This window comes from Trichoderma gamsii, assembly GCF_001481775.2.
Source record: "Trichoderma gamsii strain T6085 chromosome Unknown Scaffold_17.2, whole genome shotgun sequence".
Taxonomy (NCBI): Eukaryota; Fungi; Ascomycota; class Sordariomycetes; order Hypocreales; family Hypocreaceae; genus Trichoderma; species Trichoderma gamsii.
This window is the reverse complement of record NW_020171354.1, coordinates 340,488-360,548: the sequence shown is the minus strand read 5'-3', so window position 1 is coordinate 360,548 and position 20,061 is coordinate 340,488. Positions and strand designations below refer to the sequence as shown.

Sequence of the window (20,061 nt, the reverse complement as noted above, 5' to 3'; positions counted from 1 at the left end):
TTTCTACAGTACATGTCTCAGACATAGCAGAGGGATTTCGATGCGCTTCTGCAGGGTTTGTTCCATTCTTCCACTCCTTTCCTATGAAGGCAATCATCTAGAAGTATGGCTGTGGAATTTCTTTTTCTTTGTTTGAACGGGCTGCAGCCGTTTGCAGTAAACTGTCTCCTCTCCCACCCATTCGTTCCTCGCTAAGAAAGCAAGCCGCTTGAGCTGAGCCATGCGGCTGAGCTGAGCTGAATTTTTGGGCCGCATGCTGCGTTCATTTCTTGTGTTGCAGCACAGCAAATGGAAGTGGAAGTGACGCATGCATATGTGAAGTTCAGGTAGGTATTTGGTTTCAGCTCCAGGGTGGGTGTGGGCGTGTGAGTACATGATTGCTATAAAAGTAAACCTGTATCTACACAGCGTCTGGTCGCCGACGAAGACGAGTTGCGTCACATCGTGTACGGTAGTATCCCGCAGGCGTATACGGAAGAATAATAGTTTCTCTCTCTGCCTCTCATTGAGCTCACGTCAATGGGCAATGATGCACGCTGTGGCGAGCTGGGCGTATCAGTTGGAACAGAGTTAAGAATAGACGCCGACTCGGGCTTGTATTTGCACCGAGCCTATTTTCCAATTACTAGGCCTAGTACTCTGGCATTCCCTGCTTCAGATCCAATTGTTTCCTAATTATTCCCATGGCCTGCTTTGCCCTGTGGGTATGTCGTGGCGCGTGTTGCTTTTTTTGTATCTTGCCCATCTCCCAAAGGAGCGCTTGGTTGGCTAGCAATTGGAAACCATGGCCAGTATACAATCTACCGCCTATCAGTAGGGCGAACGTGAAATTATCTTTTGCCCAGAACGGGGGGGTTTTGGGGTTTTGGGGGGGGCTACATCGCGCATTGTCGCGTGAGTGCCCCCCCATGTTCGCCATGTGAGCGGCACATCTCATACCGAAAACGAGGAGGCTGGAACGGTTCTTGGATACAGGGAATGAGGCGTATCTTTAGGAAAATGCTACAATCAATCTTTAATATAGACAGGGTTGTTGGAGAGATGATGCAAGAGAGAGACAGAAACAATCATGTCTTTGATGAAAATGCTACAACACTATAAACTGGAGGGGCGTGTGTGATGTTTGAATGTGCACAAGTCGTATTCCGTCATGGAATAGAAAAGAGGCTAAAAGTCAATCTGCGTCGCAGCACTTGGATCCAGACACGTGCAAAGGGTATCGCAGGATTTGGGATGGAACAAGGGCCGGGCGGGATGGCCACGTTTTTTTCGAGGGTCGCTCTTTTCTGTCTCTTTCTCTGCCTCTCTGCTCATCAAGGTGTTTGGGTAGGGGGTAAGGGAGGGGGTGAAGATTGTCCATCCTTGATGTGATGGCCCAGATGAAGCAGACGGGATAAGCAAATGCAACACTTGGCTGGGGCCTGGGCCGCATGGGAACAAGGAAGGGGGGGAAGGAGTAGAGAAGAAGTGACGATGATGGAAGCGAGGGCATCTACAACGAGCATGGCGAGTCTAGGCAGAGGAAGATGAGCGGAGGGGTGCATCGTATTGCCATGATTCCTGCTTGCAGACTACAATAGGCACCTACTGGATTATGGAGCAGACTAGAGAGATGGAGCATTGGAGCCGAGTTACGATTTACTCTGTTTGTCTAGGCTTGGCTTGATGTTTACTAGCCGAGCGTTTACACGCGGCAGGGCATGGATTTGGATTCCACAAGGCACGGCAATATCAGAGGGACCAGAGACGAAGGATCAGCTAATTCATGGCATCATGTTGTTCCAAATTTCACTAGTAGTAGGAGGTATTATTATCGTGAGTTTACTAATTGCTTCGTCTTGTTCTTTTTATAACATCTTTTTGGGGGGGTGCTGATCAGCAAAGCGCAGGTTGAGTGGTTTGGTTTGCTAGCCATTGCTCCGTAATTCTTTGTAAAATACGCGCCCGGTCGAGTCAGTCCAGAGATGTTCGACTGCGCCTCTTTCAGGCCAAAAATACCTGCTACACGCTACACGCTACACTAATTTCAACACGGCGTGCATATCACATCTAAACACCTCAAATACTTTTTTTTTTCTTGCACGCTCTATATTCTTGGTCTCTCTCTCTCCGGGCGTGGTCCGGACATGTAGGCGGGGGAAATTATTTTTTCTCTCGCTTCCTTTTTCTCGGCCTTTCTTTTTGCTTGTTTATTTGATAATGTTTTAGATAATTTACTTTTATTATGAATTCCTAGTCGACTACTGCTTGTATAGGGAAGGCAAACAAAATCCCAAATCCCCCAGAACCCCTCCGCAGCGATGCCGATGGGATATGGGATTTGGGATTTATACTGGAGATTGTGGATGGGGAGCGAGACAGACGCAATGCGACGTGCTGCACTGCACTGCACTGCACTGCACGCTTGAAAGGCTGATTAAAGGAAGCTGAAAAGAAGGAGACGCCGAAAGACTGGCAGACATGTACAGGCAGACATTGATACTGCAGGCGGAATGGAGGGCAGATTTTCAATCAGATTGACATGTAGTCATGTAGGACTTGGCATCTCGTAGACCTGACTCGATGAGATCTTGTACTTTGTATCTCGCATCCCACAAGGCAAGTGCTTGTGTAAGCGGGGGACAAGTAACAAGATACTTGGTGTATAACATGAACATTTGCTACACCAGTTGAGTGTCAATATTGTTTGTGTATACCTTGCCTGGGGGTAAAAGTTAGGTTCTCGCATTCTCTTTCTCTGTCCCCTGTTTGCCCATGTGCGCTCTAGAAGAAGAAAAAAAAGCGCATCATCTTTGCGTCCATGGACAAGTATATACGACGTATATACGAAAGATGTACATGGCCATTACCTGATGTGTGAATGCATATGAGTATAAAAGAGCTGCGTCAAACTACAGACGCACAGCTTCATGCACGTACACCGTTATGGAAGAATTCTGCGCGCCTACATGCCTACCTACCAACCTAGTGCAAGAACTAGGGGTCGTTGACGAGCTTTTTGCGAGGATGCCTCCCACGTTCGTTTCGCCTCTTTGTGTGTGTTGCTCTATTCCCTCTTTCTGCTCCATTGTGCGCCGTCCCGGCGAAATGGGCTCGGGGTCAGCCCGTGGGGTCTGGTCTTTGCTTTCGGGAATTCGATGCGATGCGATGCTGGGTAGAGAAACTTGGGAGCTGGGAACGAACGAGCGGCCACTGCGTTTGGATCTGGACATGGGCCGTGGAGCATGCCCATCTATACCGGAGTCGTAGTCCGGATGATGGATGCTGCTCGTATATACTGTACCGTCTGTACTTGCATACTGTAGTAGGTCTACATGCTTGTTTCTTTGCCTCGCTTCTCATCGTTATCCCACACTCCCTCCCTGTCCACTCTTTTCTCTCTCTCTCTGCCTCTTCTGCCTCTCTCTCTCGCGTAGTCCGTAATGTCAGTCTTCTTTTTTGCCCGTTTATCCTCCCTGCCCGGACTATCTTGTCCCGTCTTTTTTGCCCTGTACCGGCACCGGCGTTTTCCACGGCGCATCCCCGGTGCCCATCAGTCTTCTATTTTTGTGTCTGTCCCTGTTCATTTACCAGCAGGTATACCTGTAAGGTGTGTCTGCAGCAGGGAAAAGGTAAGTGCACGTCCCCCTCGTACGATGATAGTCCTGGCAATCCTCTATCCTTCTGGCCTTTGGTTTTCGGCCCCCCCAAGGCCAAGCGATATCCGGCAACTCAATTATTCGCCGGCGGGGTTTATAGGCGGAGCTACGGACTGCTCAGGATGCCGACCAAATTGCCCGTCGGGCGAGTTAGCGACTGGGAAGGAAATTTAGCTTGACGGATATGCAGATCCCCCCCTGGTGTCTTACTCATTGTAGATGTTTCAACTTTTGCTCGCTTGATTCATTATCACGGCTGTTGTTCTTAGGCTCTTGTAACAAAGTACCTACTACCAACAGCCAACTGCTATGTACCAACAGCCAGATACCGAACTCGGGATGCCAAGAATCTCCAGCGCGCATAAAACCGGGGGCTGCCGTGGCGGGTGCTACGTAGCACCACTTATAATATCACGCTCTGTTGGGTGCACTGGCATCTGCATAGTACCTTTGGTGTTAAGCACCTTGAAACATGATGCCCGGGTAAGGTGCTGTAAGCTGTCAGTCGCTTTTCAGCCCAGCTTCGGTCCAGTATAGCGCTGCTTTGTGCAAATCTCCCTGCCACGTGGGAAGGCAGCGACCCTTGGACGAAACACTCATTTGCCGACGCTGAGCCCGCAACCCTGGTAACGCAAAAAGCCGAAAGTCCATACTGTATACTGTATACTGGAGATGCTACCTGGCTGTTCTTCGCCTTGCTTCTTTGAGGAATTGTATGACAGTTGCCCAAGAACCGGCGGTCGGACTGCAACAAGGCTGAGATGTGGAATACTACTGCTCTAGGGACTTTGCAGCAGCAGCATACGAAATAGGACAACAAGGTGGCTTATCAAGCGAAGCGAGCGAGGAGCGCGCGCGGCTATGTGTCAGGTCGCCATTTCTTCCCGCTGCTTATCTAACATCGCCGCAATGATTATATCAGCCTTTTGCTCTTCCACACTCGCCGAGTTGTGTATGCAATGCCGGCGCTGATGTGTAATACGTCTTGGTGCGTTCCGCGCCCCTCCATCCTGACAAATCCCCCGCGTGGCTCGCTACTCTACTATGCCAGCGCCACGCAATAGGGAGCAGCCTTGGGTTGGGCAGAGCAGTCACAGAGCAACGGCCAGCGCCCGGCTCTGTTGGGTAGCCCTGATGGACAGCTGTGGAGGGGTAAAAGAGGAGGAGGGAGCAGGCAGAGCGCTGGACTCCAAGCGACTGCAGCACAGTACTTAACCAATTGCCTCTCCAACCGCCCAATGGCCTTTTCTCTGTCCAACCTCCTCAACTTCACGTCGACGCTGCTCCTGACTCTGTCGGATCCGCTGCAACAGCTCTTCACCGCACCCAACAACGCAAGCTCAGCATCAATGGCTGCCAAACCGACCGGCCTGCTCGCCACAAAGGGCATCGAGCTCTTGACCTGGGGTAAGTCGCCGTTGAAGCTAAGATTTCCCCCGCAGTCGGACAAATCATCTACTACAAGTATTGTCTCTTCACTTATGGCATCAATTCCGTCTTCTTCGCATAGCGCTGTATTCACGTCGTACTCGGTACTCGTGCCCTGCCCGTGCCCTGCCTCGCCGACGTTTGTACTCCCTACGAGCATCGTACAAGCCCTTGGAATCCTTCTCATCCTTCCCCTAGCACAGACCTTGCTTTTTCAACTCTCTCCCGCCTTTATGCTGCTGCTACAGCACAGTCAGTACAGCTGCCTAGTGGCTAGCCGCTCTGGCCCATGATATTCCTGCCATTCTGCCGTACGAGCACCGTTGCAGGAACAAGGGCATCTTTATGCAGCCTGGCGAGAGATCAAGGGCCACGGGCAAAGGCAAACCGCCACAATCGCTTCTGCCCTGCCTTGTTCCCTTGTTTCCTTGTCTCCAGACTTCAACCCTCATGCCACACCCCCGGTACCTGCAGTTGTGCTTGTCTCCGGAGTCGGTACGAGCTGCGAACCTGGGTAGCGAGATAAACAGCTTACTCTGTCTGTGCGTTCGTCTTGCCTCGCCACGATGGTGATTATGCTGGCCATGGCGATGACGTATTCGAGTTGAAGAGTTTGGGGAACAAAGCGTCATAATCATACTCTGAAGCGAATTCCTGGGTTCCTGGGTTCCTGGGCATCATGTCATGTCAAAGCGCAGTTGCTTGCCGGCATCTACACCGTGGTATTCTCGGCAGATGCAAGAGAGAACTCATCTCGGATTTATAGCAGCAAAAACGAATAATCCCGGATTGAGCAAATGCTGCCATTGTTGCCCATTCTTCTTACCGTCTTGTCTCGTCTCATCTCGCCAAAGGTTTCGGCAAGGTGGTCGAACGCATCACATGGCCTTTTTTTTTGCCCGTTTTATCTCAACCCTAGCCTTGTCCCTCTGCCAAATTGGAAAAAAGAGAACGAAGGAAGAAGGAAGTCCTTATTTTCCTGATTTGGCCAGAATACAAGCCGTATTTGACCTTTGGATCAGTTTTCTCTTTTCCTTCTTATCAACATCCCCTCGTCTATTTGATGGCAGTGCAAGTGCCTGTCTACTGGGCAGAATTCAATAGTCTCGGGGAATCCCCCCGGGCCTCCTTGTTCGCATACAATTGAACATGGCGTTTTAACTCCCCGAGGATTGTTTGTCGCTGACCAGGACAGGCACCCCCAACGGCGTCAAGGCCAGCATCCTGCTGGAGGAGCTCAAAGAGGCATACGGCCTCGAGTACACATGGCAGGGCCTCAACATTGGCACAAACGTGCAAAAGGAGCCCTGGTTCACGGCCATCAACCCCAACGGCCGCATCCCCGCCATTGTCGACCACGACAACAAGGGCCTCGCCGTCTTTGAGGGCAACGCCATCCTGGGCTACCTGACACGCCGCTACGACACCAAGAACCTCTTCTCGTGGCCCGTCGACTCGGACGACTACACGCGTGCCGAGTCCTGGATTGGCTTCCAGCACGGCGGCATCGGCCCCATGCAGGGCCAGGCCGGCCACTTTGTGCGCTTTGCCAAAGAAAAGGTGCCCTACGGCATGCAGCGCTACGTGGGCGAGACGGAGCGCCTGTACGGCATCCTCGACAACCGCCTCAAGGACCGCGACTACCTGGTGGGCGAGGGCCGCGGCAAGTACAGCATCGCCGACATTGCCTTTGTGGGCTGGGTCAACGGCCTGGAGCTGTCCACCACCACGTCCCACGACCTGTTCCCCAACGTCAAGGCCTGGCTGCTGCGGCTCTGGGACCGCCCGGCGGTGCAGCGAGGCTTCGCGGTGCCCAACCCGCCCATGCTGGATCCGCGAAAGGGCCCCAGTCCAGAGCAGGCCGCTGCCATTGCCGAGGCCAAGAAGCTTGTTGACGCCGCCAAGGAGCAGTTTGGCTACAAGTACACGTCCCCATAGAAGGAGGGCGTTGTGTTGTACAAGTTGAACAAAATAAAAAAGAAACAAAGGATTCTCGTTAGCGTTTGATCCCGTAGGACAGAAAAAAGCAGGGAAATACAAACAAGAATTCCCCCCCGCTGTGAACCCGGCCCTCTCCAATCCTTCGCTTAACAAGGCGTGAAATAAACCTGTCAGATCTCTGTATAACCATCTGTGACTGCGTACAATCGCAACAAGAACTGCTAGGAGCCGCAGTGTCTCGGGCTTGGCGATGGAGCATTAACACAATGCTCCGTATTACCCTTTCCTTTGTAATACTAGTAGTGCTAGCAGTACTAGCATCCCGCTCTGCGTTATGCAGCTAGGAAAGACGGGAGAGCCCTATCTGATACAATAACAGCCGGCAATTGACTCATTATGACATGTCGAAACAGTTTAGTCTGATTTACAGCTACTCGACTCTTGCGTACGCAAAAACTTGCTGCTTGCTAGCGGTGGCTCATCAAGACTAGGAGATTTAAAGTGGCATGATGCGCATGGCGCCTGGAGCCCCGGAATCCGCCAGGAAGAGTGAAGGATTCCAGTGAATTGAGTACCTACGACTACTCAAACGAGCCAGCGAATCGCGGAATCGCGTAGGATCGGCCGTTGCCTTTTAAACTAACAAAAAGGCGAGATTTCAAATTTACACAACGGTCGTGGTGGTGGCTTGGGGAGGAATTCCTGCATGTTTTTGAAGGAACAATGGACCACTTGGGTGGGTTTATTGCGTCTCGACAGAAATGCCTCACTGCGTGTGTGTCTTTTTCTTCTGCTTGCGTATTGGTTTGATTTTTTTCTTTCTCTTTTCTCACACCCTCTTTTTGCCTCTTTTTTTTTTTCTCTTCTCCATCTCAGCTCTTCAGCTGCTTCTTGGCTTGCCGAGCGGACGCTATCGTAGGGAGCGCCGGATCTAGCAGATGATGCCTGCCTCGGATCATGGCGCTAGGCACTTTGTTGGTTGAATTTGTAACACATGAAAATGCAAAGATGACAAGTTGTCTTTTTTTTCTTCCTTTTTTCCCTTTTTTTTTCTTTCTACTAGTGGTAAATGGTACTAGTAGCGGTGATGCTGGTTTCAGAGCGAGTACATGTACATACCATACCTACCTATGTAAGTCGTTTCTTAAGTCACACTGAGATTAGGAGACGGGATACTGAAAGTGTACCTTATTACGAATATTACGAATATGATTTATTTCAACGGTGTTTACGGCGTTTACGGTGAGCTTTCTATCAGAACTGTATAAAACATGACAACGTCTCCGAATAATATCCCGGTTCGCAGCAATATGGAGACAAAAAGAAAAAAACATTCGATTCTACCCGCACAGACAGAAAGAGAGTGCGTCAAAACAGACATGCTCGAGAACCCCCGTTTTTCTCCTCATGCAAGATAAAAAAGAGATGCTACGCAGGGCCAGGTCCCCTGAATGCTACCATGTCCCCACGTAGATGCTGTATCGTGACAGTTTCCAAGAACAATGTCCTTGTACGTGCGTGCAGCATGCAGTGCTACCATTGCGCGGGATACGCATCACAGCGCTGTACTCCTTGTACGAGTATACGCACCCATGCCTCCGTTTTCCTTCAACACCGCCAAGACTCCATCCATCATGCTGCGCTGCCCACTTCATCCCACTTCCTCCATATTCGTTGCTGTCCAATCTTTCTGTCTACTCTAGGCGCCCATCCCATCCCATCGCTCGGTCCCGGCTGCCGCTCGCCCGGTCCCGCCGCCAGGGCCCGTCCGTCACTCCCGCTGTCCCGTTCCAACCTCGCTTTTTTTACTCGCTCCAGGTCCTGTACCTGCTGCCACTAACATGTCGCATCCCAGCAGCATTCACCTTCTCTCGGTCTTCGGTTTTTAGTGAAGACAAGTCCCCTACATGTAACTTAAATCCCAGGGGGTTTTCTTGCAAAAAGGCCTCCCGATCCTCCCGCGAGATTTTGTCCCTGATGAACAGCCGACGCTACTGGTATATGATATGGAAGGTGTAGGCGTCCTTTGTGCGGGCACAAACGAGGACATTTCCACTGCACCTTTACTAGATGCCAAGGCACGTCCTAGTGCTACTGCTAAATCAAAGTCCTATTATGAATCATATAAACAAAGTCCTTTATGGACGCCTTTTTCTCTACCGTATGCTCTTGAAAGGCAATGGCCGAGGGCCAAGGCAAAAAGGCCCGTGCTGTGCTGGTCCATACGGAAAAAAAAGGCACCTAGTCGCTCGTGAGAAGGAAACCCACGCATCTAGGCCTACCTGGGAGCGGCAGATGTTTCGGTTCACGAGCATTCCATTCAATTGATACTAGTACAGGTAGCATCTGCCTTGAGGATCTGGCCTCTTAGTCTATGGGGGGTAGGAGAAAAAAAACGAGGTTCCAGGCGGTCCACGGAGTAATACACCCGAGTCCATTACGGGTAAACAATAATTTACACGGCCATTCATACGAGAGGAGCTAGGATGGCCTGGCAACAGGAAGGTCTTGCATACTTGTAGATTTGGACCCGGTATCCCCAACAGATCCAGATGGCAAGATGATGTTACGCTGGAACAGATGATACATAGTAGTAGTAATAGCAGCAGCAGCGGCAGTATGCAGTACATGAAAAAGAACAAGGGATCAATCAAATACAAAAAGGACATGTAAACAAATCAATAAATGCCCAGTCCTCCTTGGCAGTGACATCTCTCTCAATTCTTTCATCTCCACCACCACACACACACCTCTCCTAGCCATATGCCGCCTCTGCTTCCCCGGGCTCCTCTTCCTCGCTCTAGTCTTGGAGCAAGGAGCAGGGGCAAAAGATTCGATAGACGAGGGAATTTACCATGGGTCTAAATTGTAATACACCGAGAAGAAGAAGAGGCCAAAAAAAAGAAAAGACGGAAAAGCAAACGGGGGCACCCCCCCCCCCCCCTTCTCTTCTTCTTCGTTCTTTGCCCCTCCTTTCCTTTCCGTTCATGCATACATACAAACGACTGCCCTGCACTAGGACTTTCAATAAAATGCTACATTTATTACAGTTTTGTTTTTATTTAGAATAACGGCCAATTCTGAGACAATTCTCTAAACTTTGTGGAATCATTCTTCTTTTTTCATTTGTTAAACATTCTTCGCTTGTCATCAGAATTGCCATTTTAGGAAACGCCCAGCCCGCAAAGAACAAGTGCCAAGCGGAAATAAAATCTCACTCCATTAATTTTTTTTCCTAAAAGAAGCTTTTGCCTATATCATGATAGTAAAGTCTGTGGGGATGGAGCTTCTCTCTCTCTCTCTCTCTCTCTCTTTTAAAGTACCCCGTTATTTTCAAAGGAAGCAGATCAAAATAAAGGCGATTCGCTAATGTGAGGCAAAAAAAAAAAAAACTACGATGGAGGCAAATCACAAAGGAGAAGCTAAAAAGGGACCTTGGCTAGAGGCAAAATAACAAGGAAAGAAGATCAAGGTAAGAAAACAAAACGGCCCCCAATTCCACCCCCCCTTACACCCCTTCAACTGGGAACAAAAAAACTTGCTATTGCTCTTCCTGGTCTGGTCTCTCTCTCTGTCTCTTTCTCCACTCTGCTTGTCCTTCCTTTTGCCATCTGATAATTCGCCTCTTGCCCCCCCTCTCTCTTCAGATCCTTCCTAGTACACGATAGTTGGATACATTTTGCACATCAAGTCTTGCAGACACGCTTGTATATACAAAGAACAAATGTACACGCCCCCTTCTCCCACATCGGAATCCATCAAGGCGTCTCGGAACCCGGGAGACTTCCGAGGTGAACAATGGCGAAAAATCTGTAGCTCTTTAGCCTCTCTGATTCAAACCCCCATCACTTACATATCGTACTCCAGACCCCATACCCACGGACCCATTGCCAGCTTTGATGCTATTCTCATCGAATCAAGGAAAATGCCAGCAATTGCAACAAGCATACACCCTCCCTTACTCCCTTTCCCTCCTCCATACTCCCTCTCCATGTCGTGTCATATATATCGCAGTGGCGTGAGCGTGCGTGATGAACGAGTGGATGGGATTGATTCTCCCCGGGTAAACCATCCCCATCCCCGGCCCATGACCCAGACCAGACCAGGCCGAGCTCTCCAAGGGAAGAACCCCTCCCCCCTTCCCCTCCTCTGTACTCAAAGGAAAACCCAGCCGGCTAGTCATTCAACTGCTTCCGTGTCATGTCCTTCGTGATCCGCACTAATCACGCACCATCTCGCCACGGCTATGTTGCCGCGAAGTCTTGCCCTTTCGGTAAGATAAGAGAGTCCAAGAAAGATCCCCGATGAGAAGAGGGAGGGGGGGGCAATTGTGGGAAATAGCATTTCCCAGCAGCTGCTACTACTACCTGTTTGAAGCAAAAAACCGTTGAATCAACAAGCGAGCAAATGAAATAGAGACAGAGACAAGCCAGACCCAACGAAACTAGCCCGGATAGGGAGATGGAACGTGGAATCTGACATACATAGCTTTCAACTTGGCGATGCGAGATAAAGTGATGTGATGTGCTTTCTTCCCTGTGAAATTCTGTTTTCTTGACTAACACGGCACGTATCTGGGCGGGCCCCCCGTTCGAAAAGCAAGCCCCATCCCATGCTGCAGAATCGTGCACGATTTCTCCACGTTGTCGTCTCCCCCCTGGGGCCAGATCTTCTTTCTGTAGACGAATCAGCAAAGCACCATCACAGCACGTTGCAGGTCGATGAAACGCGCGAGGCCATGAGCATAAGGGACCAATCCACCCAGACAAATACAACGTACATTTCACTACCGATACATACACACACTCGTACATACATACCTATCTAGACCCTCCATGTACTCCGATCTCGCCGAGTCTCCCAACTCCGGTTCATCTTTTTTTGTTTTCTTCTTTTTTTTTCGGCATTGTCGAAAAGACCTCACGTACCCCGTCCCTAATCCTCCCATGCTACTCAACGCCTTGACGCCATCCAAAGCAACTCTTTTCACACCGTTCAAGTGTATTGAAGCGCATAGGCATGTCAGGATACCCATGTTGACAATGAGCAAATTTAAGCAGAGCTTAGGTTCGCCGCCGTCTCCAGTCCTCCCCTCCACCGTTTTCCTCCCGTAATTCGAAAAGAATCATATACCGCAAGCTCCGAGAATATGCAACCGTTTTCAGTAATATACGTCTTTCTCTTCAACACGACAGAGTGAAGAAGTAAAAATCGTAGAAAGAAACGATGGAAAGGACAAAATAACAAAGAAAATTAAAAAAAAAAAAATAATAGCGGGAAAGGATTGCAGCAACCCCGGTGCATGCATGAACCATCTCACCCCTGGCTATGAAGAAGAAAAAATTGATACATTCAAGATCCAGATTTCACCTAGGGCTCTTGAGAAAAGATTCCCGCATCCTTCGCGGCACGCCTAGGCAGAAGACCATGTCGAATGCCTTGGAAGAAGATGTAAAGAAATTTGCTGCGGTGGAATATGCCAAGCAGCTGCGGGTATCAATAATGCAGATTACTTTTTTGTGAACTGATTTATACCGTCCATAATTTTCGTGAAAAACCGTTCGTCTAGACTCCTTGTAAATCTCCCCAATCAATGCAAATGAAGGTGCCGGTTATTCTGCTTGGCTTTTTTTTTTCGTGTCTGTTCTTTCTTCTTTTTCTCTCTTCGTTTCGATTATAGCGCAGAGACGCCGGCAGAATTAGGATCCACCACATTGTCGGAGAGGTTAATCAGGAGTTGAGCAAGGCATCTCTTAGTGGCTGCGTCGTCACGGAGAACAGACGAAAAGGTGGCATCTCGCAAGGGTTCGGGAAGGCATTGTCGAAGGGCCTCGCGCGCTCTGGCATTATCACTCAATCTGTAGCATCACTTGTCAGAATGACTCTCCTCAAACATGTGATAATCCTAGTAGGGAGATCCATTGGGCGAGTCTTACCGAAGGAAGCATCTCACCACGTGCTTAAGCAGGCGAGCGGTCTGGGATTCGACGAGCTGAGCAACCATATTACTCAGGACGGTGCCGACAGCATAGAAGCGCTCATACGTGGCACAGATGTAGTTCAGACCATTGTCGTCTAGCAGTATCTTCTGAACAATGAAGATGGCAACAGTCTTGCTCAGCTCTGATCCAGTCTCCATGATACGGAGGCAGAGTGGGATGATCTCCGTCGTGAGGAGGAAATTGATGACCTCGGAAGAGTCGTTCTTGACTAGGGCCCCGATGACGCCCAGGCTTGTCAGGCGGAGGTACTCAAACGGTCGTGATTTGGACGTCGTGTTGAGAAAAGGGTAGAGGAAGAGAGGTATGTGCGCTGCCAGGGGTGTCAGTAAGCGATGCTGTAACCTTATCTGCGATTTCACCAGATTGCCAGGGAGCTTTGACTGCAGCTTACCGTTGAGGAACAGGGTCCGCGTATCGTTGTGGGATGCCACGCACTGGAGGAGAGCCAGCGCATTGCATACTCTATTCGATGCAGCGGCCGTGAGTTGCGATGGATTGAGGAGCGTATAGACGGAGATGATTTCTTGCAAGAGGGATGTCATGACACCTGTGAGAACCGAGGTCAGCAACGCATTCGAGGAGTTGAAGAAAGAATAGACAAGCAAGGGGCGGCGGAGGGGCAGAGCAAACAGTGAGAGTAAAGGGGAATCATACCAAACGAATGCCACAGTATCAAAGCCAACTCAGGCACCTGTTCCCTCTTCTTGCTGAGCTCCAGCAATGCTGCCTCTCTGGTGTTTTCGCTCAAAAGGTCCGCAATGTATGCCATTGTCCGCCTATTGTCCTCCGAGATATTGTCATGTCCACCATCTTGCCCGTGAGAGGCGGCAAGGCTGCTGTTGACGTTGGCGTGACCGCCGGGCATGCGTCCATAGTGAGGCTGCTGCTGAGCTTGCTGCTGAGCCTGTTGGGCTTGCTGTTGCTGAGCTTGCTGCTGTTGATGCTGTTGCTGCTGGGCCTGCTGCTGGGCCTGTTGAGCCTGCTGCTGCTGGGCCTGTTGCTGCTGCTGAGCTGCCGCAGCAGCTGCCTGGTGTGCGTGCTGTTGTTGGTGATGGCCGGCCTGCTGGTGCATCCAGGCCGAATCCGCCTGGGGGTTGAACTGGTGGTGGCCGTAGACGTGCGCGGATGGCATCATCCTGGCGGTTTCGGGGGGTTCCGTGAGGACCCAACAGTGAATGGAAGAAGATGCGGTCGAGAGAACGACAGGTACGCAGTCTCCTCTGGCGAGGCGGGGGATGTTTCTCTACTGCTCGCGATATCCTGCTCTGGAGGTCGTCGTCACCGTCCTTATCTGAACCAAGGGAGAGACGAAAGTTGCCGAATAGCTGCGGGTAAAGGTCGGAGCTGCAAGGCTGAGGGTCGGTCCCAGGGCTATGGCGGGAGCCGGGAAAAAGCTGCGGTGTGTGGCGCTCGGCAAGTAGGTTCGAGTAGCGTTGTCGAGGGCGCTGGCACAAGGGCAGAGAGCCGCCCGATCTCGCGTTGCAAGGGGAGTCGATTTTTGTGTAGCTTGAGGTGGCTTTACGGACTCGGTGTTGCTTCTTGAATGGCGGATGCTTCAAGGAACGAGGCAACCCCACCGCCTAGGCACGCGGGTACGATTAGGTAATCAATCTCTGGTACCTGAGGCGAGGCGCATCTAAGGATTGAGGCTCTGCGCAGACTGGACTGAATATTGTGCAAGCTCGACTCGAGATCGGCGTGTCAATACTGCCTTACTTTCTTCTTCAAGTTCCCGACTCACCTTTCCGATATTTTGACTTTTTTCGATCTGAAATTACTCCCTTGTTGCATATTGATTGCTATGCGTGGAAACAAAGTAATCCTGGTACAACATTGAATTCAGCTCCCAGCATTGGCGTCGTGGGGCTGCTTTCTGAAGGCTGATGTTACATGAGGTGTACTGACAAAATCCTGCATGCAAATGTGTCTTTCACAGCATGTGGTTCTAACTGGTGGATCTGGTAGATGATTGCCACTCCAATTGCGTGCATTTGCTCATCATCGAACCAATCGCCTTTTGAACGGCTCAGCGTGGCGATATGAGTTATGATAAGATAAAGGTAGCAGACAGCAGAGATCGTGAGAGCACATAGAAATCTATGACTACTCAGCTTATTTTAGTATAAACATATAATTGAATTCAATCCAGTTTGCTTGCTCTTGCAAAAGTGCTTCTAATGTAAATTTTCACATGTAACGAAACAACTCAGAACAACATTCGGGTCCTCTTTTAACATAGCGCGGTGCTTGACAGGTCGAAAATAGGAAGAGAAAAAGAGATACCAAAGGTAGATAATGCATAGAAAAAGAATGAGATGATCAAATAATGATAGAAACGCCCACGCCATGCCGAAATGTCAGAGATAAATATATCAGATCAACGCACGCAATGGATGCCTCGAGAACGCTTCAAGTCTCATCAAACATGACTGACACAATCTCATCGAGTATTGTAAATACCAAGTGAGAACTGCACACATATCAATTAGTAACATAGTCCTGCAAGTACAAAGATAGAGACAAGGAAGGAGATCCTACTTGAGCCTGGAGTTGTTGAACGTTGCAAAGAGGCGTCGGCTTGCCGCCTGAGCATTGACCCGTCCAACAACATTTCCCGCTAGATCCGGTACCAGGGTCGCCAGCATCAGGCTAGCTTCTGTTCGTGTCTTCTTCTTTTCTGCCGCGGTGCGTGGTTTTCGATCTCGAGCCAGCTCTCCGTCTGGCCATAGTGCGCTTCGTAGCATGCCCATATATCGTAGGAGCGATTCCTCCTGTACTGCCATTTTGATGTTTTCACGTACCCTTTTTTCGATTGTCCCGCCGAGTAGTTGCTGTAACACCACCACAACTGCTCTCCCTCGCAACCAGTTATTCCCTTTGTTGAGCTCAAAAACTTCGAGAAATATGTCACAAATAGGCTTGATGAAGGGCTCCAGCTCCTTGTTCTCAAACGCATCTAGCTCTGCCTCTGCCTCTGCAGCAGGGAAATTTTCTTCGCTGACGTTGAGCGGCATCGTATTGAGCTGATTCGTTGCCGCCGCAATGATGTTCTGTCCCGCAACCGAAAGCTGAGGCAGTACTGGGATATTGCCCAAGATGTCTTCCATGCCATCCGCGACCGAATCATACAAGCGAGTCATCATATCCTTCTTGTTATCTCGGTCCATCGCATCCTCGCCGGATGTGATAGCACTTTGCGATAGAAAAGCTCGTAGTTCGCGACTGCGACACACCTCGGGCAAAAGTAAGAGCTCACGTAAGTATTTTTCCAGGGCTGTCCGTCTTTTGCGAAGAAAATCGCTCTGGAACTTCATCACGACACGGCGTCTAGGGAAATCCAAGTGCCGTACGGAAGGATACCTCGACCGCAGCTTCTGGTGTAGCTCGTGGAATTCACTATATCTTCTCATCACAGCCCAGGACGACGCCGGCATCTGTTCGCCTGCATCTCGATGAACCTCGATGACGTACAAAGCAAATTCTCGACCATCATCTTCTCGCCCCACTTGAATGGACTTGATCTTGATCTCAGACCTTCCATAGAGACTATTGTCGCTTTCCTGTATCACGTACTGCTGTCGCTGGAGCTCCTTGCGCCTAATCTCTCTCTGTAGGCTTGTCTTGGATTTTTTGAGAATCCGCAGCTCTGCTGCGTTGTTGGTGAGCTCTGCCTTCTTTGACAAAGATTCTATAACTGCATCTTGCGCTACTAAGCGATCGATATCGTTTGTCAGCGCTGTGATGGCTTCTGCTAACCCCAGATCTCCCGGGGCGGCCTCGTGGATCTCATCCTCTTCATCGGTCTGCGCTTCTTCGTCCACATCGCCGCCATCATCTGACAAATATTTATGGTCATCTCCAAAAAGGTCATCGTCTACAAAAACGCCGATTCGAGATGCGGCACTGACAAGCCCTAATGACGACAGAGTGGGCTTACCAGCCTCTTTTGCCGGCAGCAGAGGCTTCCCAGCGTCAAATGAACCTCGGTTAGAGTCAATATCATTGGAAAACAAGCTCGACATGTTATCTTCAGTATCAAACAACGAGGCTCGCAGATCTTCAGCAGTCTGCGGTCTGTCGTCTTCCAAAATGTTCGTCAAAGCCTGCTCAACAGCCTGCACAACTTGCTTGTCAGGCGTTTGCTGCCGTGATAGATCCTGATCCAAACTCTGTACCGAGTCCACCATTCCGAAATTATCCAAGTCATCGTCGTCAAAGAGAGGGTTCGTCGTCCGGCCATCGTCGAGTGATCTTCGGGGAGAAGTCAATGGATCCGAGCCGTTACCATTAGTATTCGCGGATCGGAGATCAGATATCGAACCAGAAAGTCGCCTAGATGACCCGGCAGCCAATGGAGCAAATCGCGCCATGGGCTTGGTTTTAACAGACTGATATGACTGGGTTCGGTTCGACATGGAAGGACCTTGGTGGGATGGCGGCGGTGGCTGCACAGTGGCACGGGACATCTCTTGTGATGCAACGCATTTGTAATACAGATCCGATTTTCTGAATCCATCGAAATATCGAGAGCTCATAGTCTCTAATACCCCACTCTGAGCTTTCAAGATTGCTCTTCTGGCTTTGAAATATTGGGCAGGCGTAGCCGATATTCCCGCCTGGAGAAACTCCTTGACAGCCTTCTTGGACCCGTCCGGTACGTTGAGTTCCGGCTTGGATAGGTATGATTGATGAATCTGTAGCAAGTCGAGGCGGTCCGAGTCTGTCCACATAGGCAATGTAGATGGAAGTTCATCGTCCTGCCCGTCATCCTCCAAGGGGTTTCGAAAACCATCAACAACTAGCCAGAACTGAACCAAAGGCATCAAACGCTGGCGGTCCATGTATTCCATAAAATATGATAGACCTGCCGGATCCCGCAACAGCTCTACGAGGGATGCATTCTCCAGCTTCGAAGTGGAGCTGGGTGGTGCAGGGGCGGCTGGCAGAGGCGAATGACGGTTCCCTCCCGCGGCCAGGTGGTGTACCCTCTCCTCGAGGAGCCGCTTTCCCATTTCCAATCGACGAAGATAGACTGGATCCTGGTTCTCCTGCAAAGAATCACGTTTGAGCTGACTGGCAACTTCGCTGCGGAATCGCCGTGCGTCAGATAAATTATTAACCCTGCGGATGGCCCGAATGAACTTTTCAAATTTGCGCTCATTGTCTGCCGGGGCCAGCCGCGGCCCCATGGTTAGTTTACTGGATCTTGGTGTAGGAGAGGCATGCTGATCCAGAGCGGCTCTGAGCTTGCGAACAGTGGACCTGTCTTGAAGCATGGAGCGACCAAGGTTCTCTATCAGCTGATTCCATACATCAGGATCGCCGAGTAGTTGGACGACAGGGAACAAGACTGCGCATCCTACAATCTCTCGCACGACGATGGAGACGGCTCTACTGGATAGCATCTTCTTGGGAAGAATCTTGGTCAAAAGTCGTCCCACCAGTGATCGTAGATAATCTTGCTGAACCATCTTGGTGTCGGGAAAGGACAAGGAAGCAGCTGGATGTAGTCGGCCATCCCTGAATTTGGACGCAATTGCAAGATCCAGCTCTTCGGATTCCGTTACAGAGCGGTTTAGTTTTCTTCCTCGCACTGACTTCTCGGCTTCGTAAAAATCATGAAAATGAGCAGTCAACATGGGCACAAAACGGCTCGTAACGAGGTCAGCAAAGTCCTTGTTGCGGAGTGAATCGACCAAGCTTAGGAGTGCTTGTCGGATGGCCTTGTCCACCTCGTTTTCGAATGTCAGGTTACTGCTGATGTGAGAATACCACGAGCGTACAAAATCGCGGAGAATCAGGTTGAGAAGCTCATCGAGAGCTTGAGATGCTTGGGGGGCGCTGGGGTCAAAGGGCTCCTTGTTGTAGACCTGTCGTTTCCGCAGCGCTTCCGCCTCGGTGCGCCATCTCTGCGAACTGAGAAATGCCACTCTCGCCGGCAGCGCCTTTCGATGACCATTATGAGGGTTCTGTGTGGCCAAGACCAGAGCCGCGATGAGTGAGACGACAGTGATGACGATACCACCCACGAAAGCATAGCCAACCCAGCGCAGCGTCGAGAAGCAGCTCACGGCATAGCCCCAGGCAACGAAGTAAGCTACTCCAGCAAGCACTGCATCTCTTCGCTTCAGGGCCATAGTCGCCTGCTGGGCATCATTGTTGAAAGACACGGTGAGCGAGGGCACATTAGCATATATAGCGTCGTAGTAGCAGCAGTAGCTTGCGATTGCGACGCTCCAAGCAAGCGTGGTTACAGAGCCACCCGTTATCGATTAGCGGCGAGCCCACCATTACGTAGCGCCGCTGCAAGCACTCCATACAACAACGGCCCTCTGCATGCATGAATGCCTGCACATACTTAGCTTGCAGGTCTTGGAACTCGATATGAGCGCATGATGCTGCTGTACATGAGCCGACATTGATCTGATGTACAATTCACATTTGATTTGTTGGCGAGAGAGTGCCGTGCATGATCTTTATACACGGGGTAGAGCTCCACACAGGTGCACAGAACCAGTGATATCATGAGTAACTGCATCTGCTATCGCAACCTAGCAATACGTCAGGACGCTTCCAATCCCGCCCTTTTCCACGTCATAGGCCGAGAGCTTCCAAAGGGTATTCGTTCGTCTATCCGTCTTGCTCAAACACATCCAATCACCATGGCGGATCTTCAATACGGCGGAACAATGCTACGAACTTCTGTCCCTTGTTTCGCTCCACTTTCTTGCCCTCTTCCGTTTCATTCAGCATAATTTTGACGCACTCATCATTCTCTTCCTCCTCCTTGCTAAGCCGTTCGAACGAAGGGTGGGCGTTGAGGTGTTCCACCATCCACTCGTGTAGAGCTTCGACATCAGTGATTGTGTAGACAATACCGCCGGGGCGCAGTGCGTAAGCGTATTCGGAATTGAGAGTGACTGAGACAATTCGCGCCTTGTGCTTTTTTGTCTTGAAGTGTGGATCGGGGAAGCATATGAAGATTTTGCTCAGCTGGCTCTTCTTGAAAAAGTTGGGCAGGAATTTCATGGTATTTGCACGGATGCAAGCTG

The 20,061-nt window shown here is 50.3% G+C and overlaps 3 protein-coding genes across 3 annotated transcripts; 1 reads left to right on the top strand and 2 right to left on the bottom strand.

Annotated features, from left to right (window-relative positions):
* Positions 1-4,876: 4,876 nt before the first annotated feature.
* TGAM01_v205520 (hypothetical protein) lies at positions 4,877-7,004 on the top strand (the record flags this gene model as incomplete). The annotated part of the gene is made up of 2 exons (XM_018802838.1): positions 4,877-5,045; positions 6,262-7,004. 2 exons carry the CDS (start codon positions 4,877-4,879, stop codon positions 7,002-7,004), a joined length of 912 nt encoding a protein of 303 aa, XP_018663955.1.
* A 5,677-nt stretch (positions 7,005-12,681) lies between these two features.
* TGAM01_v205519 (cell differentiation family protein) lies at positions 12,682-14,144 on the bottom strand (the record flags this gene model as incomplete). Its single annotated transcript, XM_024549654.1, has 3 exons — positions 12,682-12,865; positions 12,944-13,556; positions 13,664-14,144. 3 exons carry the CDS (start codon positions 14,142-14,144, stop codon positions 12,682-12,684), a joined length of 1,278 nt encoding a protein of 425 aa, XP_024405603.1.
* A 1,399-nt stretch (positions 14,145-15,543) lies between these two features.
* TGAM01_v205518 (hypothetical protein) lies at positions 15,544-19,146 on the bottom strand (the record flags this gene model as incomplete). Its single annotated transcript, XM_018802836.1, has 1 exon — positions 15,544-19,146. One exon carries the CDS (start codon positions 19,144-19,146, stop codon positions 15,544-15,546), a length of 3,603 nt encoding a protein of 1,200 aa, XP_018663953.1.
* Between the last annotated feature and the right edge of the window lie 915 nt (positions 19,147-20,061).